The following is a 27,351-nucleotide window of genomic DNA, read 5'->3' as shown; positions in this document are numbered from 1 at the left end:
AATATTATTCTGGCTTCTTAAAAAAGGGAATTCTGACCCATGCTACAACATTGATGAACCTCAAGGACATTTTGCTTTGTGAAATAAACTAGTCACAAAGGGACACGTACTGTGTGCTTCTCCTCATGTGAAGTATCTAAAGTAGTCAAAATCATAAAAATAAGAACTAGAAAAATGCTTACCAAGGACTGGGGGGCAAGCTGGAAATTAGGTTTAATGGGTATAGAGTTTCTGTTTCGTAAGATGAAAAAATTTCTAGAGCTACGTTGTGCAGCAGTGTGAATATACTTTACACCACTGAACTATACATGCTGCTGCTGCTAAGTCACTTTAGTCGTGTCTGACTCTGTGCGACCCCATAGACAGCAGCCCATCAGGCTCCCCCGTCCCTGGGATTCTCCAGGCAAGAACACTGGAGTGGGTTGCCATTTCCTTCTCCAATGCATGAAAGTGAAAAGTGAAAGTGAAGTTGCTCAGCTGTGTCCGACTCTTAGCGACCCCATGGACTGCAGCCCACCAGGCTCCTCCGTCCATGGGATTTTCCAGGCAAGAGTACTGGAGTGGGGTGCCATTGCCTTCTCTGGAACTATACATGCAATCCCCATCAATTTACCAGTAATATTTTTCACAGAACTAGAACAAAAAATTTCACAATTCATATGGAAACACATAAGACCCCAAATAGCCAAAGTAGTTTTGAGAAAGAAGAATGGAGCTGGAGGAAACAACCTTCCTGACTTCAGATTATACTGCAAAGCTACAGTCATCAAGACAGTATGGTACTGGTATGAAAACAGAAACATAGACCAATGGAACAATATAGAAAGCCCAGAAATAAACCCGTGCACCTATGGGTACCTTATATTTGACGAAGGAGGCAAGAATACCCAATGGGGCAAAGACAGCCTATTCAATAAATGGTGCTGGGAAAACTGGACAGCTACATGAAAAGAATGAAATTAGAACACTTCCTAACACCATACACAAAGATAAACTCAAAGTAGATTAAGGACTTAAATGTAAGACCAGAAACTATAAAACTCTTAGAGGAAACCATAGGCAGAATGCTCAATGACATAAATCAAAGCAAAATTCTCTGTGACCCACCTCCTAGAGTAACGGAAATGAAAACAAAAGTAAACAAGTGGGACCTGATTAAACTTAAAAGCTTTTGCACAGCAAAGGAAACTATAAGCAAGGTAAAAAGACAACCCACAGAATGGGAGAAAATAATAGCAAATGGAACAACTGACAAAGGATTAATTTCCCAAAATGTACAAGCAGCTCATACAACTCAATACCAGAAAAACAAACAACCCAATCAAAAAGTGGGAAGAAGACCTAAACAGACAGTTCTCCAAAGGAGACATGTAGATGGCTAACAAACACATGAAAAGATGCTCATCATCGCTCATTATTAGAGAAATGCAAATAAAACCACAGTGAGATATCACCTCAGACCAGTCAGAATGGCCATCATCAAAGTCTTCAAACAATAAATGCTGGAGAGGGTGTGGAGAAAAGGGAACGCTCTTGCACTGTTGGTGGGAATATAAATTGTTACAGCCACTAAGGAAGATGGTGGGTATGGAGATTCCTTTAAAAAACTAGGAATAAAACCACCATATGACTCAGCAATCCCACTCCTAGACATACACCCTGGGAAACCAAAACTGAAAAGAACACATGTATCCCATTGTTCACTGCAGCACTATTTATAATAGCTAGAACATGGAAGCAACCTAGATGTCCATCGACAGATGAATGGATAAAGAAGTTGTGGTACATATACACAATGGAGTATTCAGTTCAGTTCAGTCCAGTCGCTCAGTCGTGTCCGACTCTCTGCGACCCCATGAATCGCAGCACGCCAGGCCTCCCTGTCCATCACCAACTCCCGGAGTTCACTCAGACTCACGTCCATCGACTCAGTGATGCCATCCAGCCATCTCATCCTCTGTTGTCCCCTTCTCCTCCTGCCCCCAATCCCTCCCAGCATCAGAGTCTTTTCCAATGAGTCAACTCTTCGCATGAGGTGACCAAAGTACTGGAGTTTCAGCTTTAGCATCATTCCTTCCAAAGAAATCCCAGGGCTGATCTCCTTCAGAATGGACTGGTTGGATCTCCTTGCAGTCCAAGGGACTCTCAAGAGTCTTCTCCAACACCACAGTTCAAAAGCATCAATTCTTTGGCGCTCAGCCTTCTTCACAGTCCAACTCTTACATCCATACATGACCACAGGAAAAACCATAGCCTTGACTAGACAGACTCAACCATAAAAAGGAACACAACTGAGTCAGTTCTAATGAGGTGGATGAACCTAGAACCTATTATACAGAGTGAAGTAAGTCAGAAAGAGAAAGATAAATACTGTATTCTAACACATATATACGGAATCTAGAAAAATGGCACTGAAGAATTTATTTACAGGGCAACAATGGAGAAACAGACATAGAGAATAGACTTACGGACATGGGGAGAGGGGAGGAGAGGGCGAGATGTACGGAAAGAATAACCTGAAACGTATTACCATGTGTAAAATAGATAGCCAACAGGAATTTGCTGTATGGCTCAGGAAACTCAAACAGGGGCTCTGTATCAACCTAGAGGGGTGGGGTTGGGCCAGAGACGGGAGGGAGGTTTATGAGGGAGGGGATGTATGTATACCTATGGCTGATTCATGTTGAGGTTTGACAGAACACAGCAAAATTCTGTAAAGCAATTATCCTTCAATTTAAAAATAACAATTAAAATTTTAAAAAAAACTTAAAAAAATTGTTAAGATGGTTAATTCAATATCATGTATTTTTACCACAAGAAAAAAGTGAGTCACCTGCATGTAAATGAATGATTGAAGCAGTAAGTTATATATTTGACAATATGCAAAATGAGAAATTTACCAGCATTGAACTTCCCAACAAGATTTTGGTTTTGGATCAATTTCTGTTATGGAGGCATATGCAAGAAGAAGACATTTCTGTTCCCAACCAGAACTGTCGTACCTCTGTGATCAAGAAACATCATCCATGTCATGTATTCTGTCCTCAGTAATGGCTTTGCACAGGCTCACATATAAGGGTATCTCAGAGCTGTATGCTTTATAGCACTTTTGCTGGGTAGTTAAGCTCATGATATTCCTCCCTTTATGCTCCATTGTGTTGGCTGAGTTGAGATCCTGTTTCTTTCTTTATTTTTATTTTCTTGACCATACTGCATGGCATGTGGGATCCTAGTTCCTCAACTAGGGATTGAACCCATGCCCCCTGCATTGGAAGCTTGGAGTCTTAATCACTGGACTGCCATGGAGGTCCCAAGAGTTCCTGTTTATTTTTTGAATGATCTTGCTGGATAGTTGGACTTTTTTTTTTTTTTTTTTTAGGAGGGAGTGGAAAACCTATACAGAGACTCTGATTAAGTTTTCTTTGTAAAAATTAGATTTATCAAGTATTAAATCAGTTTATATGTTCTGGTATGCAACAAACACAACAAAGACTGAGTAGCGAATTATCTAATTTTAGACATTTCTATTCCCTTGAGTCGTGCTATATTTTAAGAAATAGATCATTGGCAAACTTTCAACTAAAGCAAGAAACTTCATAATTTATATTTATATATATATGTGTGTGTGTGTGTTTTATGTGGAAGATACCATGGTTCTATTATTAGAATTCTTCAGAATCTTTTTCATTGAACCTTAATAAGTGAGCAGGTGGACTTAGTGCTTAGTCCAGGTGCTCAGAAGAGTGTAACATTCACTCACTGTATAACTCAGAGAGGAGTGTCAGGATGACTATGGAAACAGTAAAAGAGCCAAGCTCATAGCTTTCTGATTTAATTATTATTGATTGTTCAAAAGGTCTTATATTTTGCAGTGGTTTAGCATCACTGAAAAATGTGGGGCGGGGGCAGCGGGGAGGAGGAAGAGAAAAAAGAAAGAAAGAAAGAAATATATTGGGTTGGCTAAAACATTCCTTTGTGGTTTTCTCTAAGATGGTTTGGAAAACCGTGAAGAAACTTCTTGTTGTTCAGTTGCTCAGTTGTGTCCAACTCTTTGCAACTCCATGGACTTCAGCATGCCAGGCTTCCCTGTCCTTCACTATCTCCTAGAGTTTGCTCAAACTCATGTCCATTGAGTTGGTGATGCCATCCAGCCATCTCATCCTCTGTTGCCCCCTTCTCCTCCTGCCCCCAATCTTTCCAAACATCAGGTCTTTTCCAATGAGTCTGGCCAACCCAGTACTTGGCACAGAGTTGGCGCCTGCTGCCTTGACCTCCATACAAAGTTTGGGTGTTTTTGCAGGGGTGCAGACACTTTCTTCTAGCTCCTGGGCCTGCCTATGCTCCTGTCATGCCTGCCTGATCCCTGGATGGAATCAGAAGCTGTAGCGTGGCACTGTCCATCATTTCCTGCATTTCCCAGAAGAATCCAGGACGTCCCTGGAACGTGTGTTGTGTAGGAGTCTCAGAATGACTAAAAGAAGAAAACCAAACATACCTTTCATTTGAGTGAACACAGAAAGTACTGCCTGTTGACCTCTTCCTTAGACTGACGAAAAGCTGAGGAACAACTTGACTTAGGTGAAGTGACCTCTGTAACCGCACAAGAGCCCTGGCATCCGCAGACGAATGTTTATAAACCCACAGAAAACAGTCGTCGTTCTTGTGAAATACGCCTTCGGAGGGTTGAGAACGGTGTGCATGTACCCAAGCGCGGGCCTCATTGACGTGCTTTAATGACGGCATGTCGGCAACTCTTCTTTTCAGTATGATGTGGCCCAAAGAAAGAAATGTTACCATCTGACTCACTGATTCTGCAGGACATGGTTTTCATAGGAATTTAAAGAGACAAAGGGCGGAGGGGAGGAAAATTGACAGATGTACAGAGAAGCTGATTAGAATTGCTCCATTTTTATTTTTTTGCTGCATGCCCAGCCCAAAGCGCTGACCGTCAGTAACGGCCCTTAACATTGGAACGTAACCAGTCTTGCCGGGTTTTCTTCCTCTTTTCTTCTCTTTCCTTAATTTGATCTGAAACATGCCTTCTTCCTTTCCTACTAAATCTTACCAATAGAATGGTGCTTCCGTCCGCCTTGGCAGTTACGATGTGTTAAACGTCCCATGTAACCTCATACCCTGTCCTGTATTGATCGTCTCGCTGTAGCTGCCACAAATCAGGATTTTTACTGGGTCCATAATGTGATGGACCCAGGGTCTGTGATATCACTGTTTTTCAGTTTTAGCCCAAAAGCAGCAACCATAAATCTATCTTTTTTTTTTTTAACTTGGTTTACCAAGGAAAAAACAAACAATCACAGAAATTAATGAAAATCTAAATATGATCTCAAAAAGCAGCATGTGAAACTTTGTTGAAGAAAATTATCCAATTTTGTGAATATACATAAAAGAAGACTTTTAAATGTCACTTCTTCCTGAAGTTAGAGATTTAGTAAAATTCCAATCAAAATTTTTAATATGATATTTAATTTTTGTCAAAAAAAGGTTATTATAATGATCATCTAGCTACATTTTTTAAGAAGAGAAACTAGGAGACACATAGCTTCTGTGTTAAGACATATCTTATATCTGCAGTAATTAAGTCATTTTCATTTTGACACAAGAATAGAATAGCAGATCAATAGAGCAGAGTTAGACAGCTCCCAAACAGACCCAATTATGTGTAAAAACATAAAACAGGCTAAAGAAGACATTATAAGTCAGTTGCAGATGGGAAAAGTTTTTAAATAAATACTGCTAAAGCAATTGGTTTGCTGCTAAGAAAAAGATCGATTTTAATCTTCACTTCATGTCCTACACCAAAATAAATTTCAAGAGCCTTAAGCAGCTTTAAACATACAAAATAAAGCTTTAAAAAAGAAAAATAAAAAACTAGAAGTAAACAGAGTGAGCAGTATACAGTCTCTAAGAGGAAGAACATATAAGCTTAAAAGAGTGGAAATCACAAAAGAAAATATCATATTTGATTAACATTTCAAAATTTCTCAATCTGAAAAAGCTGCTTAAATACAATTTTATGAAAACAACAGATGAGTTATTTAAAATATGATAGAGTATGGATATTATCTTCAAACTGTGATGCTACGCTAAGTCACTTCAGTCGTGTCCGACTCTGTGCGACCCCGGAGACGGCAGCCCACCAGGCTCCCCCGTCCTGGGATTCTCCAGGCAAGAACACTGGAGTGGGTTGCCATTTCCTTCTCCAATGCATGAAAGTGAAAAGTGAAAGTGAAGTCGCTCAGTTATATCCGACTCTTAGCGACCCATGGACTGCAGCCCACCAGGCTCCTCTGTCCATGGGATTTTCCAGGCCAAGAGTACTGGAGTGGGGTGCCATAAGCATATAGAAATAAATAACAAAAACACTAAAATGCTATAGATAGCAGAAAAGTCAAAGAAGAGGAAATAACTAAAGTCTAATAAGTATTTTAGAGTGTTAAACATTTTTAAATTATATTTTTACCTAAGCATAGCAATTTTAGAATATTATTTAAAATTCATATTGGCTAGAATTGAATAAAATAGATTCTCTTTAGACACTGATGGAGAGGACATATTAACACAAACTGTTTAGAAAAAGCACTGGTAATATGCAGTGAGAGCTTTAGAAGTATTTGTGCCTTTATAGCAATAATTTCATTTCTGGAAAACCATTCAAAGAAACTCATCATAAAAACAGACAAAGATCATTTATAAAGATAGTCTTGTTTTTTAATAATAAAATATTTTAATAAAATAATAAAAATATATTTTAAAATAAAAACTGGTGTTTTAGAAATTTAATGGTCAGAGACTAATTAGTTGAAATCTCAATATAGTCTTCCAATGGAATATTATGTAGCCATTAAACTTGTTTTCAAAGAATATTTAGTAACACGAGAACTACTTCAGTAGTACTACTACTATTCCAATTTAATGTGTTCTTATGTATACCAGGGAAAAGGTTGAAAAAAATAATTAAAATATTAACAGTATTTATCACTGGTAGAATTATAGACAATTTAAATTTCCTCCTTGATACTGTTCCACAGTTTTCATTTTTACTTCTATGATAAGAAAAATAAATAGTAAAAATAAAACAGTTCTTTAGTCTGCTTATTTCTGAATTTGAAATTCAACTAGATAAAAAATAAGTAAAAATATAGACTATTTGAAATTTTTCATCAAGTTTCATTGGAAGGATATACAAATAAATACAGAACTTTGGATAAAACACATTTTTTTCTCATCTACAAAACACTTACAAAATCATTACTATCTTCACCATGAAGAAAATCTTAACTAAATTCTAAAATGTAAAAATGTTACATGTTTTCTGAATATAAGCTAATAAAATTAGAAATTAACAACAAAAAACAGCCGTAAATATAACTTCTCATAAATTAAGAATTTTTTTCTAAATTACTCCTCATTTAAAGAGGAAATCAACATATAAATGATATATTTATTAATTCATAAAATAACACTGAAATTGTTTTAAAAGCAGCTGCTTTGTATCAAAACCTATGGAATACAGTCAAATCTATACCTTGAGAATTTTGCCATAAAAAAATTTTACTTTAGCCTAAAGATGTATACATGTGAACCTAAGCATTCAGCTTCATTTATGAAAAAGTGATAAAGTAAGCTAAAAGAAGGTTGGAATAGAAAATTATAAAAGTAAATCTTGAAATTAGAGATAGAGAAAACAAAAAGACAGTACATAAAACCAAAAGCTGAGTTTTAGGAAGTACTGATAAAATAGACAACAAATTCCTAGCACATGTCATTAAGGAAAACTATAAAGATAAAAAGCAGATGATATTAAGTGTAAGAAAATAGATACAAGCATATTATATTTATAACCACCTAATTTTGCTGTAATGCAACATACATGTTTTTAAAAATTATTGGATGATGCATGATCACAGGATAAAAACCATAGGACATATGGGAAAAATTGGGTGTGGGAAAAATTGGGGCACGTTACTCAAAAAATTTTTCCAGAAAACAAAGTTTTGTTGGTGATATTTAAGAAATGAAGATAGGACACTGGTTAAAATGCTAGCATAGTTTTTATGCATGTGTTACATAGTTGAGGAATCCATAAACGTTATAATATATACATAATTTTACCTGGAAAGAACACGAAGCTTGCATGTGGAAGTGGACTTCAGAAAGGTCACAGTTTGTGAGTTATTTTGAATTAATGGAGGAGGTTAACTGAAATCAGAAGGCCAAGTTTTAACAGCAGATGAAGATAGGTGTGGTTCTCAGGCGGTGATACCCTGAGGTAGACGGTAGATGTTTAAGGGATGAGTGTGTGTGTGTGTGTGTGTGTACTGTGCATTCCTGTGCAGCTCAGTTCAGCTGGGTTCAGTTTTCTATGCTCACCTAGTATTTCTGGAGGACAAAATCATGCGTAAGCACCTATGAAATCAGAGCTACGCTCAGATCATTCCCTAATATACCAATCCTGTTGAAACTAATTCATGTTTTTAGCGTAAGTGGTGTAGCAGAACTGCCTGTATAAGAGAATGAAAGAATCAGAAGACGATATTAGTTCTGTAGTAATATATTTGAAAATTTGAAAATGAATGATTTTATAACAAAATATAAATTAATAAATTTGACTCGAGAAGTAGAATGCTTACATGGATCAATAGCTGTAATTGGAAATTAGAAAGTTTTACGTAGACATGTCTGTGAAGAAGACATACAGATGGCCAAAAATCACATGAAAAGATGCTCAACATCGCCAATTGTTGACATGCAGGTCAAAGCCACAATCAGGTATCACCTCACACTGATCAGAATGGCCATCATCAGAAAATCTACAGCAGTAAATGCTGGAATGGGTGTAGAATATAAATTGGTACAGCCACTATGGGGAACAGTGTGGAGGTTTCCTAAAAAAATAAAAATAGAGCTTCCATGTGATCCAGTAATCCCACTCCCAGGGGCATATATCCAGATAAAACCATAATTCAAAAAGATACATGCACCCCAGTGCAGCACAATTTACAATAACCAGGACATAAGGCAATCTACAATGAACATTTAGAATAATGTTATGGATAAAACATTAAAATGGATAAAGAAGATGTGATATACATACACACACACACACACACACACACAATGGAATATTACTCAGCCATAAAAAGAATGATATAGGACAGTGGAATATCACTCAACCATTAAAAAGAATGATATAGGATTTCCCTGGTGGCCTAGTGGATAGAAATTTGCCTACCAGTGCAGGGGACGCAGGTTCGATTTCTGGTCCAGGAAGATTCCACTTGCCACAGAGAAGCTCAGCCCATGAGCCACAACCACTGAGTCCACGTGCTACAACTACTGAAGCCCGAGCGCCCAGAGCCTGTGCTCTGCAATAAGAGAAGCACAAAATGAGACGCCTGCGTCCTCCAGTGAGGAGTAGCTCCCACTTATCACAACTAAAGAGAACCGGTGCAAAGCAACGAAGACCCAGCACAGCCAAAAAGAAAGAAAGAAAGAAAAATTTTAATGTAAGAAAAAAAAGAAAGAATGTCATTTGCAGCAGCATGGATGGACCTAAAGATCTTCACTGAGTGAAGTCGACTTCTTATTGCACAACTCAGACTGAAATTGAACGAAGTAGGGAAAACCACTAGACCATTCAGGTATGACCTAAATCAAATCCCTTATAATTTTACAGTGGAAGTGACAAACAGATTTAAGAGATTAGATCTGATAGACAGAGTGCCTGAAGAACTATGGACAGAGGTTTGTGATATTATAAAGAAGGCAGTGATCAAGACCATCCCCAAGAAAAAGAACTGCAAAAAAGCAAAATGGTTGTCTGAGGAGGCCTTACAAATAGCTGAGAAAAGAAGAGAAGCTAAAGGCAAAGGAGACAAGGAAAGATATACCCGTTTGAATGCAGAGATCCAGAGAATAGCAGGGAGAGATAAGAAAGCCTTCCTCAGTGATCAGTGCAAAAAAAAATAGAGGAAAACATAGAATGGGAAAGGCTAGAGGTCTCTACAAGAAAATTAGAGATACCAAGGGAACATTTCATGCAAATGTGGGCTCGAAATGCAAAGATGGGCTCGATAAAGGACAGAAATGGTATGGACCTAACAGAAGCAGAAGATATTAAGAAGAGGTAGCAAGAATACACAGAAGAACTATACAAAAAAGATCTTCATGACCCAGATAACCACGATGGTGTGATCACTCACCTAGAGCTAGATATCCTGGAACGCGAAGTCAAATGGGCCTTAGGAAGCATCATACAAAGCTAGTGGAGGCGACAGAATTCCAGTTGAGCTATTTCAAATCCTAAAAGATGATGCTGTGAAAGTGCTGCAGTCAATATGCCAGCAAATTTGGAAAACTCAGCAGTGGCCACAGGACTGGAAAATGTCAGTTTTCATTTCAGTTCCAAAGAAAGGCAATGCCAAAGAATGCTCAAACTACCGCACAGTTGTACTCATCTCAGACACTAGTAAAGTAATGCTCAAAATTGTCCAAGCCAGGCTTCAACAGTACATGAACTGTGAACTTCCATATGTTCAAGCTAGATTTAGAAAAGACAGAGAAAGCAGAGATCAAATTGCCAGTATCCATTGGATCATAGAAAAAAGAAGAGAGTGCCACAGAAACATCTGCTGCTGCTGCTGCTAAGTCACTTCAGTCGTGTCCGACTCTGTGCGACCCCGTAGATGGCAGCCCACCAGGCTCCTCCGTCCCTGGGATTTTCCAGGCAAGAATACTGGAGTGGGTTGCCATTTCCTTCTCCAACAGAAACATCTACTTCTGTTTTATTGACTACTGCAAAACCTTTGACTGTGTGGATCACAACAAACTCTGGAAAATTCTTAAAGAGATGGGAATTCCATCTGACCTGCCTCCTGAGAAATCTGTATGTAGATCAAGAAGCAACAGTTAGAACTGAACATGGAACAACGGACTGATTCCAAATCAGGAAAGGAGTACATCAAGGATGTATATTTTCGCCCTGCTTATTTAATTTATATGCAGAGTGCATCATGCGAAATGCTGGGCTGGATGAAGCACAAGCTGGAATCAAGATTGCTGGGAGAATAATCGATAATCTCAGATATGCAGATGACACCACCCTTATGGCAGAAAGAGAAGAACTAAAGAGCCTCTTGATGAAAGTGAAAGAAGAGAGTGAAAAAGTTGGTTTAAAACTCAACATTCAGAAAACTAAGATCATGGCATCTGGTCCCATCACTTCATGGCAAATAGATGGAGAAACAATGGAAATAGTGAGAGACTTTATTTTGGAGGGCTCCAAAATCACTGCAGATGGTGACTGAAGCCATGAAATTAAAAGACGCTTGCTCCTTGGAAGAAAAGCTATGACCAACCTAGACAGCATATTAAAAAGCAAAGACGTTACTTTGCCAACTAAGGTCCGTCTAGTCAAAGCTATGGTTTTTCCAGTGGTCATGTATGGATGTGAGAGTTGGACTGTGAAGAAAGCTGAGCGCCAAAGAATTCATGCTTTTTAACTGTGGTGTTGGAGAGGACTTTTGAGAGTCCTTGGACTGCAGGGAGATCCAACCAGTCCATCCTAAAGGAAATCAGTCTTGAATATTCATTGGAAGGACTGATGCTGAAGCTGAAACTCCAAATACTTTAACCACCTGATGTGAAGAACTGGCTCATTGGAAAAGACCCTTATGCTGGGAAGCATTGAAAGTGGGAGAAGGGGACGACAGAGGATAAGATGGTTGGATGGCATCACCGACTTGATGGACATGAGTTTGAGTAAACTCCGGGAGTTGGTGATGGACAGGGAAGCCTGGCGTGCTGCAGTCCATGGGGTTGCAAGGAGTTGGACAATGCCTGAGCGATTCAACTGAAGTAAGTCAGACTGAGAAAGACAAATACCATATGATATCACAAACAAACTTACAAAACAGAAATAGAAACACAGATGTAGAAGACAAACTTATGGTTACCAAGGGAGAAAGGAGATGAGGAGGGATAAATTGGGAGATTGAGATTGACATATATACACTACTATATATAACATAGATAGCTAATAAAGACCTATTGTATAGCACAGGGAACTCTACTCAATACTCTGTAGTGGCCTATATGGGAAAAGAATCTAAAAAAGAGTGGATATATATATGTATATGTGTAACTGGTTCACTTTGCTGTCCACCTGAAACTAACACATTGTAAATCAACTGTACTCCAATTAAAATTAATTTTAAATAAAGAAATTGGAATATCTGTCAAGAAGCTGCTATTTTTTAAAGGACTGGGAGTTCCTGATTTTATAGTTGAATTCTAATTCTTCAATCTGAGTTGTTCATTATATTCCAGAAGATTTTTTTAAAAAGTTGTGTGTACTCAGTTGCTCAGTCGTGTCCAATTCTTTGCAACCCCATGGACTGTACCCCACCAGACTCCTCTCTGTCCATGGAATTTTTCAGGCAAGAATACTGGAGCGGGTTGCCATTTCCTGCTCCAGGGGGTCTTCCTGACCCAAGGACTGAGCCTGCGTCTCTTTCCTCTCCTGCATTGCCAGGCAAATTCTTTACCGCTGTACCACCCGAGAAGCCCTCATACCACAGTTGATCTTAGCCAAAAGGCCGAAAAGCAGCCTTTTTAAAAGGTAAGATGCTTAATTCATTTTCTGAAGGTAAAGTGTGCCAGATACTGCTTTAAATATTTCATAAATATTAATTAATCCTCACTGCAGTCTTATGAGGCTATTACAGAGAAGAAAACTGAAGCACAGAAATCCTGAGTAACTTTCCCAAGATCATGTAACTAGTACATGTTTTAGCTGGGATTTTAACCATACAGTTTGGTTCCAGAGCCCGAGGTCTGAACTCTTACCTACCCTGTTCTTTGCTACCTTTAAACTAAAACTGAAGGAAGCTAGCTAGCTCTCTGGTTCCGCAGTGACTCTGAGTTGTATGAAGTACACCCCTTGAAAGGCCTAAAATCTGACTTCCCCCAGGGACTGCTAACAAGGAATAGGCAATGCAGCCTTCTAGAAGGAGGGGGAGGGGGAGTTTGGTGAGAGTTATAATCAAATTTTAAAGCAAGGGAGCAGAGAGTTGGTAGATAAATTCCCTCTTTACCCCGCTGTCCAGTGGGTTCTTCCAAAGTCTGGCATTTGTTCTGTCTGTCCAGAGACCTGCTGTGCTCTGGAGAACCAGCTGGGCTTCTTCATAAAGCACAGCCCAAATTAGTGACACACCATTCATCTTTTTCTGCCTCACTTTGCTTCTCCCTCACTCAGACCATGGATACCACATCTCCAAACTAAGAAATAGCACTTAAGTTTCACCTCAGACACAACTTTTTAGGAAACCAGGCTGCAGCAGAATTTGAAGATGAAATTCCTAAAACAAGAAGTGTATATGGCAAATAAACATAGAAAAAGTGCTCTGACTCATAAGCCATTAAGATCATGCATATTAAACCATAGTGATAAAATAGACAATTTTATCTAGTTTATAAATATTAACAAAATATTTCTTTTACATTTATATAAAATATATATTTATATTTATAAAATAGATAATTGTATGTTAATTTGGCAAAAAATTGAAAAGATGAGTAATATCTAATGCTGATTAGATATGGGGAAGTAGGCTTTTGTATGAGGGCCAGATGGTGGGGAAATGAAATTCTGCATACTTCTACAAAGTGATCTGGCAGAGTGTATTCAAATATTAAGTGTACACAATCTTTCAGCCAGCATCTTTGCAACATATGCGTTAGTTCATATGTTTATACATTTGAAGACATTTTTTGCTGTATTGTCATGATAGTAGAAAATAGGAGACAAGCAGAATGTCCATTTAATGAAAGATATTTGAAAAAAATATGGTATATCCATATTTTGGAGTGTGTTTTGCCCTGGAAAGATAGTTCTGATATACTACAGATGAAAAGAACAAATTATAGAATAATGTATATAATATGATCCTATTTTTATACTACACAAGAAACCAGAAAAAAAAAAACCTATATGTTTACATAAGGGTTTTCTGTAGGGTGATAAAAAACATGTGGAAGGATACAATAGACTGTTAGCACTGTCTGAAAGGATTGAGATAGAGAGTGGAGATAATTACTAACCTCTTCCTTATACATACTGTGTGATTTGTATGCTCATCTATTACAGTGAACATTAAGACAGGTGTGATAAGAACCCAGCAGCTTTCCCTAAAATCAAATTTCAGGCAAGGGAAATAATTCCTTTTCAACCTTGATTCTTTCTTATGATTTCTTTTTAACATTGTTCTAAGAGTTCTCTAGATAAGGGAATAAGATTTTTTTTTTAAAAAGGAAATAAAATGTATATTGACTGGGAAGGAAGAATTAAGACTATCTTTGTTGCAGATAACATGATGATCTATGTACAAAATCTCAAAGAATTGTAAAACAAAGAACAAAAAACCCCAAAATCTCTTGGAACTAATAAGCAGTCTTATTGAGGTTTCTCACTGGAAAAGACCCTGATGCTGGGAAAGATTGAGGGCAGGAGGAGACCAAGGGCAACAGAGGATGAGATGGTTGGATGGCATCACTGGCTTAGTGGACATGAGTTTGAGCAAACCCGGGGAAATAGTGAAGGAAGGAAGCCTGACAGGCTACATACAGTCCATGCGGTTGCAAAGAGCTGGACATGACTTAGCAACTGAACAACAACATTAAGATTTCAGGATTCAAGGTAATATGCAAGTCAGTCATTTCCTGTGTACCAGCAATGAACAAGTAGAAATTGAAATTTAAAAAAAATACCATTAGCATCCAGAAAGATGAAATACTTGAGTGCAAATCTAACAAAATATGTAGATCTATATGAAAAAAGCCACAAACCTCTGGTGACTTAAAGAAGAACTAAATAAATAAAGAGGTGGTCCACGTTCATGGAAAACTCAGTATTGTCAAGAGGTCAGTTCTTCCCTCTTTGATCTATGGATTCAGTGCAGTCCCACCAACCACCCAGCAATCCTTGGAATTTACCCAAAGGAGTTGAAAAAGTATGCCCACACAAAAACCTGCCTGCAGTTGTTTGGTGGTGGTTTAGTCCCTCAGTCGTGTCTGACTCTTTGCAACCCCATGGACTGTAGCCCATCAGGCTCCTCTGTCCATGAGATTTTCCAGGCAAGAGTACTGAGGTGGGTTACCATTTCCTTCTCCAGAGGATCTTCCCAACCCACATCTCTTGTGTCTCTTGCACTGGCAGGCAAGTTCTTTTCTGACTGAGCTAGGAGAGAAGCCACAGCTGTATTTGTAATTGCCAAAACCTGGAAGCAACCAAGATATCCTTTAGTAGATGAATGGATAAGTAAACTGTGGTACATCTTGTCAATGAAATATTATTCAGAGCTAAAAGAAACGAGCAATCAAGCCAAGCAAAGACATGGAGGAAATTTAAATGGGTATTAATGAGTAAAAGAAGCCAGCCTGAAAAGGCTGCTTAACATGATTCCAACTGTATGGCCACCTGGAATAAAGCAAAATTTTGGAGACAGTGAATAGCTCTGTGGTGCCAAGGATTAAGCAGGAGAGAAAGATGAATAGGCAAAACACAGAGGACTTTTAGGGCAGTGAAAATACTCTGTATGATACTCCAGTGGCAGACATAATGTCATTTTACATTTGTCAAAATCTACAGAATTTAAACACCAAGAGTGAAGCGTAGTGCAGACTGTGGACTTGGGGTGATAATGATGTGCGATATAGGTCATCAGGTCTAACAAGTGTACCACTCTGGTGGGATGCTGATGAAGAGGGAGGCTATGCATGTGTGGGGACAAGGGCTTTATGAGAAAATCTGGACTTGGGGTGATAATGATGTGCGATATAGGTCATCAGGTCTAACAAGTGTACCACTCTGGTGGGATGCTGATGAAGACGGAGGCTATGCATGTGTGGGGACAAGGGCTTTATGAGAAAATCTGTGCTTTCCTCTCAATCTTGCTGTCAATCTAAAAATGTTCTTAAAAATTAAATGAGGAAGGATAGAAAGATGGATAAAATAATTTTAAATGTGTATGTCTTTTATTAAAATTAATTTACTTATTTTGGATCGTGCAGGATCTTTAGGTGCAGATTGCAAACTCTGGTGGTAGCAGGTGGGATCTAGTTCCCTGATCAGAGGTTGTACCTGGGCCCCCTGCATTGTGAGCATGGAGTCTTAGCCATTAGACCACCACGGAGGTCTCTGTTGTTTTAATAAGGAAAACTGAAAATAATATAGACATTTGTCAACAGAAGAACATTCCAGTATATCCTATACAGTCGTTAAAAAGACTGAAGTTGATAAGTATGTACTTATCTGGAACGATGTACATGATTTGTTACCAAAAAATAATATTGTTAAATGATACTAATATTTTGTTTTATTACATATTCCAGTAATACTTTTCATAATAATTATCTCTGAGAAATAGTATCATAAGGAGCTTTTAAATATTTATCAGTCTTACGTTTCCTAGAATAGCAAATTGTCTGTTTGATCAAGAAAGTAATAATGAAAAAAAATGCTGACAGTTTCTGAAATTTTCTCCATGATTATGTATCTATTTTCATAGGAAAAACAAATGAACAAGAAATTAAATTCACCTATCCAGTGAACTGAGAATTTATTATATTTGTATATCTTAACCCTAAACACAAATCTGCATCAAGTTGTTTTATTTTATATCCTGCCTGTTTCTGATAGGAGTCAATGTACCTTTTGCCCAAGCTAAAGAACCCTTTCAGTGTATTCAAAATAATATATGCACGATAAGAACTCAATGAACACTTGCCCAAATAGCAGTTGTCTTTAAGAAATACATTTTGTGTGTATGATAGGAAATTTGGGATGCTCTAAAGTATGGGGATGCTTTTGAACTGTGGTGTTGGAGAAGACTCTTGAGAGTCCCTTGGACTGCAAAGAGATCCAGCCAGTCCATCCTAAAGGAGATCAGTCCTGGGATTTCATTGGAAGGACTGATGCTGAAGCTAAAACTCCAATACTTTGGCCACCTCATGCGGAGAGCTGACTCATTTGAAAAGACCCTGATGCTGGGAAAGATTGAGGGCAGGAGGAGAAGGGGACAACAGAGGATGAGATGGCTGGATGGCATCACCGACTCAATGGACATGGCTTTGGGTGAACTCCGGGAGTTGGTGATGGACAGGGAGGCCTGGCGTGCTGCAGTTCATGGGGTCGCAGAGTCAGACACAACTGAGCGACTGAACTGAACTGAACTGAAAATATGGGGGCACAGAAATAGATAGCTAGTGGGAAGCTGCTGCATAGCACAGGGAGCTCAGCTCAGTGTTCTGTGATGACCTGGAGGGGTGAGATGGATGGGGGTGGGAGGAACCTCAAGAGGGAAGCAATATATGTACATATAGCTGATTCACTCTGTTGTACAACAGAAACTAACACAACATCGTAGAGCAATTATCCTCCAGTAATAAATATAAATAAAGAATGGGGCCCAGAGCTGAGCTATTCTTGCCAAGGATTAGGGGTGGTCGTGAACCATTGCTCAGATACGTACGTGCCTTTTTACCCACACTTACAAGCTCCTTATGGGAAAACTACTAGACTTCTCTAAAAATTAGTCTGCTCTCTTCAATTGTGAGCCTAGCTCTTCAGAAACCAGAAATGAATATTATGCCACTCCTTGAAGGAATAATGAAACGAATTTAAAAAATGACAAGTTGCATAATGTTATTACTGAGAAAAACATGGTGAAGAAAATCCATTTGCAGATAAGCTTCTTAAGGAGGGCTGGGGTGGAAGAGTCAGTACCCAGAGGGACTTGGTTAAGGTGTTTATCCTCTCACATCACCTTCGACTTTACCTTTGTGGCACCTAATCATGCACCTCTGAAAAACCACAGAAACCGTATGAACTCAGTAAATACCCGGATTGCAAGTCACGCGTCTGTGCGTCTGTCCTCCTACCGCCTTTCTTGAAGTCATCAAGGAGCAATCCAAATGTTTTGAAAAGATTCATTGTTCTGTTTTTCAGTTCCCATAAAGACATCATCAGTTTATTACTCTTGGCGGTTTTCCTTGTATTTGACAACCTATTGTTTAAGGATATATGGAAATATACTGTTTAAGAATGCACTGGGATGACCCCAGAGGGATGGTACGGGGAGGGAGGGGGGTTCAGGATGGGGAACACGTGTACACCCGTGGCGGATTCATGTTGATGTATGGCAAAACCAATACAATATTGTAAAGTAATTAGCCTCCAATTAAAATAAATAAATTTATATTTTTTAAAAAAAGAATATATGGACATTTCAAAATTTGAAATGCTGCTTTCAGATTTTGCATTTGAAAGAAATTAAAGGACTCAAAACCTGGCCTGAACTTATATACCTCTGACTGGCTTCTACATATGGGTCTTTGTTTGTGCTTAGGTGAAGTATGCTAACATAAACACCAAATCACCTCTTCTGTGTCTTCACAAAGAGTATGTATAATGTGTTATATAGAAACTGATCATTTTGAGTAAATTTGAAACTGAAACTAACCTCATCAGATTGGGAGACACCTTTTACATATTTTGTTTCCACTATTTATTGACTATGTTTTGCATATCCATTTTTTCACTGTATCTTGACTCTCTACTGTGCCAAAGCACTGTGTCAGGTCCTCTGGGGGCACAGGGATGAGTAAGATGCAGCCTTGAGAAGCTTGTTATACTGGGAAATAAGACTGCTATTGGAAACCGAATCTTTAAGATAGCTAACTTATTTTCCTAGTAGATCATTACCATCCTGTTTGATCTCTGGCCAGAGACTTGCAAAATTTCAGCTGTGGTAGCACCGAGAAAAAATGTAATTTCAATCGGATTTACCTTCAAAATTGGCCTGGATCAAAACTCTGAACTTGATCCAGTTTTCTTCTGATGTATACTTAAAAAAAAAAATTAATTTCAGTTGTAAGGTTAAAAATTACGATAATTGCATTGGATCATAATTATGATTGTTACTTTTAGAGAGGAACAGAAAATGCTGAGTTGATTGGCAAAATACTAATGTTAGATGTAATTCAGTGATGATGTTTGCTTTATACAATCCAGTTTTTACCAAACATGTTTATTCACTTAAAGAATTTCTTTTTGCTTAATATTTTCCTTCTCTTTTGTAGGAGTTTATTTTATCAGAAGATTATAACAAGATGACTCCTGTGAAAAACTATCAAGGTAGGAATTAGAGTAGTGTTTTCATTGCCTTAGACTTTGAAATGTTCCTTGACGGCTTCCGTGGCCACAAGAGGGGACTTAACTTAAAACAGTCCCTGGGAACAAAACACCGCAGTGCTTTGTGGTGAATATTATCCCGGTTTTGGAATCAAGAAGCAGAGGCCCAGAGAGATTGGCTGACTGGCATGTAGTCCCGTGGCCGGTACAGTTGCAGAGCCGGTTGCAGAACCAGTCCAGTTCCCATGTGACTCCTGTAGCCATGGCCTTTGTCCTTGGTCTCCCTGCTCCACCCCACTGCCTGCAGACCCTGCAGCAGACTTGGAGAGTGGGGCCGGGCTCGGGAGTGAGCTGCTTCCCACGGAGCTCGTTCCATTTTTGGTTAACGGTTGTAAAAGGTTCATATTGTCTCAGGGAAGGCGTTCGGGTTTTATTGTGTCTTCAACATTGGCATTGTTCCATAGACCATTTACATAGTACAGATCAGGAGCAAGTTTTCACTAAGGAGTGTTTCCTCCAGGTCAACAGTGGCAGGGCCCAGAACATTAGAAGTAGACCTTGGAACATTTAGAGGTCATTTCATCCACATCTCATGACCTCATTCATGATCATCCGGCCTCTCCTCTTGAGGTATCCTTAGACGTAGCAACCCTTCCTGATTTTAGAAAATTCTCAGCATTAAGTTCTTCATTTCTAGATGTTGAGCAAAAATTCATTTCCCTATGGGTTTATTCTTTTTTTTTTCCTTTAATAACTATTTTTTTTTAATTTTCTTTTGAGCCTTTTATTTTGCATTGGGGTCTAGCCCATTAACAATGTTTAGATAGCTTCAGATGAACAGTGAAGGGACTCAGCCATACATATACATGTATCCCTTCTTTCCCAAACTCCCCTCCCATCCAGGCTGCCACATGACATCGAGCAGAATTCCGTGTGCTATACAGTAGGTCCTTTTTGGTTATCTATTTTAAATATAGCAGTGTGTACATCACCATCTCTATTGGTTTATTCTTTTAGTGTTTTTTTTAATATATCACTGATCATTTATTGAGTACCTACTGTGTTCCAATAACTGAAAATTATAATAGTGAACAAGGCATGCATAGTATCCATGCATCCCCCATGAAAATAGAATCAAGTAAATCTAAACACAATTAAAGCAGATCAAATTCAGCGATATAAAAAAGGGAAGTACATCACAACCAAGTGAGGTTTACTCCCGAAAAGAAAGAAAAGCAGGGACAGGTGTTTGTATGTCCATATCATAGCTGCCTTATTCACAATAGCCAAGAAATGGAAACAGCCTAAATATTCACAGATGGATGAATGGGTAAACAAAATATGGTTTATCAATACAGTGGATTCTTATTTGGCCACAAAAAGAGACTGAAGTGCTGATACCCGTTACCATGTGGATGAACCTTGAAAACATGCTGAGTGAAAGAAAAGACCATACATTGTGTGATTACATTTATATGAAACGTTAAGAATAGGAGAATTCATAGCCACAGAAAGTCAGTTCGGGGTTCCTCAGGGATGGGACTAAGGGGATTGGAGGTATGGGCTTCTTTTGGAGGTGATAGAAATGTTCTGGAAATAGAACATTTCCCATAATGATTGCACAACACTGTGAATATACTAAAAATCACTGAATTATACACTGAAAAATGGTTTAAATGGTGGATTTTATATAATGTGGATTTTTATCTCTATTACCATTTTTAAAACAATCACTTTTAAAACAAATACCAAAAACAAAGACATTACAAGAAAGGAAAACTACAGCCCCAATTCTCTCATAAACTTAGATGTTAAAGTCCTAAAAGAAATACTAGCAAATCCAGCAACATGTAAAAAGAATTATACATGATGACCAAGTGGGGTTTATTCCAGATACGCAAAGCTGGTTCAGTGAAAATCAGTGTAATCAGTCATGTCAAAAGCCTAAAGAAGAAAAATCATAGGATCATATTAATTGACACAGAAAAAGCAATCAATAACACCTGATTCTCACACATGATCTAAACTCTCAGCAAACTACAAATAGACAGGAACTTCCTCAACTTGAGAGAGAAACAACTGTTAAAAAAACAAACTATAGCTACATCATGCAGTTGACTCTTGTCCAACTGCAGATCGGGAAGTGCTGTAGTATTTACTGTTGAAAAATACCTGCGTATAAGTGGACCCATGTAGTTCAAACGTGCCTTGTTCAGGGGTCATGTGTACATAATTGTGAGAAACCAGATGTTTCCTCCCTAAGATGAAGATCGTGGCCCCCGTTTAACAAGTACAGCCAGGCTTTGAGCCTAGGTTCCTGAAGCTTAGCGCTACGTATGTATCTTCAAATGGTTTCTTTTTGAATAAGAGAATTCTGTCATCTTAGAAAGAGTATGTGCTTTGAGTTTTAGGGTTTGTTTTTTGTTGGTTTTTGTATTTTCAGTAGTCATAGGCAGCCTGACAGAGAAAGAGAACCAACTTTGGCAGAGAGACTAGGGTTTTAATTCTATCCTTGTCACTCATTGATTGTGTAGCTTTGAGCAAGTCATATAAGATTTTTGAGTCTCTGTCTCCTCCTCAGACATAGAATGGTAGCTTGGAGTGCTGTAAACTCCCTTATCTTCCTACTGTCATCCCCTTGGACTTAGAAAGGAACCGGAAGAGGATCAACGGCGCCTTCTTGAAAAAAGGGAGCAAGGCGCTGAGGGCCACGTTCTGCCTGAAGTAGGCTTGAAAGTGAATCATTAGAGAGTCAGCTTTTATTCCACCATTGGTGGGACTTAAATTGGGCATTTGATGACACAGACGTGACAGGAGTTTCTCTAGGAAGTCCCATCCTTGAGTTTAAAACAATGTTTTGATCTTGATGGTGGCCAATTCTCTGAAAGACAGGTACTGTGTAGAGAAGTTACAATATTATTGCTTCTATGCCCCTTCTAAATCCCTTTAGACTCTCCAGCTTCAGATGTCAGATTTTTAAACATCAGGCATTTGGTGAAATGTCTGTCCCAGAGGGATTCACTGTGGTTCTGGCCGTACTGTTTGGTCACCAGTCTAGAAGGGTGATCTTGCCAAAGCCAGGTTGTGTGTGCAAAAGAAAGAGGCCCCCCAGCTTTGCAGAGTCATTACAGTGACTGAGTGAGAGAATATCTTTCAGTCCTTGGCACTTGTTAGACGTTCAGAAATTGGCAGTGATATTGTTACTGCCGATAGAGCTGCATTGATCCATCCATGTCTCGTCCTATTTTCATGATGAAAATGGGAAGCTGATGTCTTCTCTGTCACCTCGTCACACTCAGGATGTCTCCTCTCACCCACCAGGCTGCCACCTCCTGGGCCCAGGTAGCCTGGTAAGGTCCACGTTCTGAGACTTCAATCTTTGTTTATTCCGGTCAGCTCTGTTCAGTGGCCGTGGACACCCCCATACCTCTCCCCCTGGAATTGTATAAGAAGAAGAAAGAAAATATTTTACTGATTTTATTTGGTACTTGAGAAGCCATGAGACCTTGACCAAACTCCTCGACTTGATCCTGCCTCAGTTTGCCCACATGCAAAGCAGGGAGAGGGGGTCGAGGGCGTGAATGGTGTCTTCTAACTCTGAAGCTCTGTGATGCAATACTTCTGTAATGGCGGCGCCCTTATTCCTGAGCGACCCTGGGAAATTTGCTCCCATTATCTCATTATGTATACTTTGATGTAGGGGATATTTTATTCTTTTTTTTTTTTTTTAATGTGGCCCTTGAGAATAATTCTGCCGTCCTTTCCAAGCTCCAAGCATTTGATTTGTCATGGAAGATTCATCTAGAACTTTGTTGTGGGTTTCAAAGCCAGCCTTCATCAAAAGGAGGACAGTAATGCTCTTTGCTTTTTTTCTTAAGCTTAAATAAACTGACCCAGTAACTTACTAGGAGAGTGTCGTTCCTAACGTGTTTTGCAGTCACAGTGATCTGGCTTTCTCTAGACCAGCAGTTCTAACAAGTCTAAAAGAGGTGGCCCTTGACCCTTGGGTTATTGGGAACATTTTCTTATAGGGACTCGGATGTGGTCTTCTCTGGGGTCATGGCTGTACCCCTGATGAGAACCACCATTCCAGCTTGCATTTGCCATGATGATCTACTGTTTAGCTTACGCTGGGGCGGGGGAGGAGACAACCTTGCACCTCTGTGGACCATGCTGCCGGGGACCAGCCCCGGCTGATCCAGGGTATTCGAAGGAGAGACGGCGTAGGCGAAGATCAGGAAACAATTGCTTAATTAAATGTTAATTAAGGATATAAAGAGTAATAGAATGAGGATAGCTCAGTAAAATTCAGTGAAGAAAAGAGGCTGAAATAAGGATAGCTCAGTGAGGAAATTCAGTGGAGAAAAGAGGCTGAATAATTCAGCCAGAAGGTAAGAGAAAGAACGACATGGGGAGACCAAGTTTCGGTGAACAAGGCCCCGCACTTTATTTTCCAAAGTAGTTTTTATACCTTAAGTTATGCATAGAGGATAATGGGGGAAGGGGTAGAGTCTTGCAGCAAGCCAGGCTTTCTTCCTGCAAACTTATCATATGCAAAAGCTTAGGTGATTTGCATCATCTTCTGGCCCGGAGGCCTGTTAACATTTTAAGACCCTTTCTTCAGAAAACTTATTTTTCTCTAAAGGTGATTGGTCAGGAGCCACCCTCCAAAAGCATTAGATAAAGTTGCATTCCTACAGAGCAAAGGTATGGTGGGCTATAACAAGAAAAAGAATTAACTCAAGGGTCCCAGGTTACAAACATTAAAGCTACTACTTACACCAATTATATTAATCAATACACTGCCAGGGACACAGCAGGTAAGGGATATGGAAACTTAGCAGCAAACATTGGCCCAACAAATGAAAATCCCTTCACCAATACAATTTCTAATCAATCTTTTAACTACTCAAAAGAATCTGTGTTTAGACAGTTTAGAACATCTCCTGCCTCTCACAGTTGGGAGGCTCTGAACAATCACATGTGGCCGGAAAAACCTATTCAGGCAGGCCAGAGGATTTCCAAAGGAGTTTGTAGGTTAAAACACTGTCACACCCAGGAATTATTAACTGGCGCTGTAAGCTAACTCTTTTTTCAGAGAGGTAGTGGGGGACAGCCCCCCGTAAAGTCAGAGGTGTAGGTGAAAGCACAAAGCAGAAAGTAGGCAGACTCTGGTTTTGGGGGCAGATGTTCGAGAATTTCCAGGGGGACTCCTGAGGCTCAGTCCCACCTTTGCGTATGCCGAGCCTCCTTCCTCATGACCTTTGTCATGGGCGGAGTACCTCACTGGCTCCCAGCAGTGATAGAATTCCAGTTGAGCTATTCCAGATCCTGAAAAATGATGCTGTGGAAAGTGCTGCACTCAATATGCAATATGCACTCAATATGCAATATGCCGGCTCCCGGCACCATGCCTCATTTAGAATGCTTGATGGGTTGTTTTCTTGTCTCTTGGTTTTCAGCGCATCAGAGCCGAGTGACGATGATCCAGTTTGTCCTGGAGCTGGAGTGGGTGCTGAGCACGGGACAGGACAAGCAGTTTGCCTGGCACTGCTCCGAGAGTGGGCAGCGTCTGGGAGGTTACCGCACCAGTGCTGTGGCCTCAGGCCTGCAGTATCCTTTGCTGGACAGAATCCCTTGGTGGGAACTTAGCTGTTGACTTCTTTCTTTCATGAGCATTCTGGGTATGTGCACTTTGAAGGTTTCGTGTTTTATTTGCTGAGCTCCCCTTCTGATTAAGATGCTTATAAACTGTCCTAACACATAAATTGTCAGGGGTCCTCATGTAGGCGGGGTAAATCAATTTCGCCTGAAATAACAGTCCCTGCCGAGCAGGTTGTGGGTCTGCCGTGAGCAGAGTCTGACGTCTACACAGCACACAGCCCAGATTTGTGAGCCTCAGCTGTCAGAAAGATTATGGAACACGGAGATAATGCAGTCTTTTATTTTTGTACAGAAATAATTTACACATAGGTATTAAGGTTGAGAACCCTCGCATTTTGGTGCCTGGCAGAAGAACCACAGGATCCCTATTCATTTTAAGAATATTTATTGAGAAGCTGCCATGCTGGGACCAGCGTAGGCTGAACACGGTAATGCTATGTACGAGTCTTTGTTCCAGGTGCCAGATTTTTCCAGAATGTGTAGAATGATACTAACTCTTATCTCCCAAGCTTCCAGGGTCCGTGTGCTCACTGCGCATACCTGCTAATGATGGGTGATCCTCACATCCAGCGCTCTGGGCACTTGGGCCTGACAAGTGTGAGACCTGGATGGGTGATGCTACCATTGTAAGAAGGAAGGGGCCCTGAGTTTCTTCTTTGAAAAGCATAGAATCTCTCCACCTTCTGACAAATGAGGAAACAGTTAGAAACAGATGACTTGTCTGCAGAAACAGGGTGAAAGAATAAGACTTGCTTTCAGATTTTCATCTCATATTTATAAAATGCCTGTTCAGTAACTTGCAACCATCTGGCAGAGTACCTTGCTGTTTCCTTGCAGACATGTGGCAGTTGTTGTATTTGTGTGTGTGTGTGTTTAGGATAGTGTCACTCTTATTTTCCTACTGGAAGGGCAAGAGGAAGAAACCGAGAGTGGCCATATGGAAAGTTTTAAAAACAGCAAGTTACCAAGAAGACCAGAAGCAAGGGTGAGGAGGAATGGAAATCGAGATCAACTTATCTTTGAGAGGGTGGCTGATAAAAGAAACTCCATGCTTTACTTACTAAAAAGCCAGTTCAGACAAGCATAATGCTTGAATTGAAGTACATGATCTCTCCTGCCAGTAGATTAATGATTTCTTGTAGTGCTTAGATTAGATCTCCCCGAGAGATCATCCGTCCAATTTCTCATTTACAGATGAGCAGCTACAGCCCAGAGTGGATCCCATGCCTCTCTCTGCAGCCCCCTAGCTGGTATGAAGGAAAATCACCACCACAACCCAGGTCTTCTGCTGTGGACTGCTGGGTTTTCCCAGCAGTTAAACTGCATTACCCCTTTGAGAAAAGAACCAATGGCATCAATATAATTTGTTCTTAACATTCTGGCTTCTCTATCACTAGCCAAGCCTAGTGATGTATCTTCTGTATCACCTAACCAAGCCGGGGAGCATAGAAAGAAATACAGATCTTGCCCTTAAGAAGTTTATTTTTAAAACAATCTGAAAATGGGGGGGGGAACCCCATAAATACACAGAATTAAACTTGTCCTGACTCTTATTATAGTCTTTGACTCATCTGTTCAGGCATCTCCAAAGGTCATCTTCATTTTTCAGCTGTTTCCTTTGGCCACACCATGTGGTTTACCAAGCAGAAAAAAATCATGTGATTGGCTAGCAGAAGCTTTGATGTGTAGTGAAAGCCTCAGGCTTCCTTCCCCTGTGCAAATGACCATTCAGTCCAACCTTGGAAGGGAGCTGCAATACTGCAGAGATGCCCTTCCAGAAAACTCCCTCCACCTCCCTAGCTCCAGTTCTGGAGTCACAGTGCCAGCCCTAGCTCCTGGGAGCGTGTATCTGCCTGGTACTTTACCAGTGCCGTGCCCTGATGCATAATGACGCTGAATTTGCCAGTCTCATCCAGGAACCATGTGACTTTCCCAGGCTGCAGGGCTTTTCCTGGGAGCCGCCTGGTGCGTAGATTGCTAATAAGCAACCCATACAGCATTAAGGTTCACTTAAAATCCAGTTTTTAAACCCATTTGTTTCATGGGACCCCCCTCCTCCACCACCTCGCCCCCCCTTGTCTTTCTGCCGTCTTCTATACTTACAGGGTTTTTTTTCGGGGGGGCAGGGCGGGGGTGGTTAGTGATAATGAAAAGAAGATCTGTTGAAATAACTTAAAATGTTCAGAATAATATTATGACCCCCATTTCTCTTCATAGTGGACGCTGGTGGTGTAGATAAAAATCTTCTACATATAAATTCATTCTCTCCCATCTGCATCTCAAACAGTCATTCAAACAAGCCAACAGTGATAGAATAAGTCAGAGGGAATATAGCCTTTCTCCTCTTCTTTCAGGCCTCTTTGCGAAGTAAATATGCAAAGAAAGTAACCAAAATTCAAGTAGAGAAACAAAGGATGACAGGAAGACTGACCAGTTCACAAATTGAATTATCAGGTTTGAAATCACCTCAAAATCTTTGT

General features: G+C 39.7%; 1 protein-coding gene across 2 annotated transcripts in view; it reads left to right on the top strand.

Annotated features, from left to right (window-relative positions):
- Positions 1–27,351, top strand: part of WDFY2 (WD repeat and FYVE domain containing 2) — a 157,952-nt gene that overhangs the window by 87,331 nt on the left and 43,270 nt on the right. For both annotated transcript variants that reach the window (XM_010835670.1, XM_010835671.1), the window contains exons 4-5: positions 19,156–19,210; positions 24,670–24,820. In XM_010835670.1, coding sequence (XP_010833972.1) covers positions 19,156–19,210; positions 24,670–24,820 — 206 coding nt within the window. The remainder of the gene's footprint in view (positions 1–19,155; positions 19,211–24,669; positions 24,821–27,351) is intronic.

The sequence above is a fragment of the Bison bison genome, unplaced genomic scaffold (assembly GCF_000754665.1).
Source record: "Bison bison bison isolate TAMUID 2011002044 unplaced genomic scaffold, Bison_UMD1.0 scf7180017864048, whole genome shotgun sequence".
NCBI classification, from domain to species: Eukaryota; Metazoa; Chordata; class Mammalia; order Artiodactyla; family Bovidae; genus Bison; species Bison bison.
Note: the sequence above shows the minus strand (reverse complement) of the source record. Positions and strands in the feature narration are given on the sequence as shown.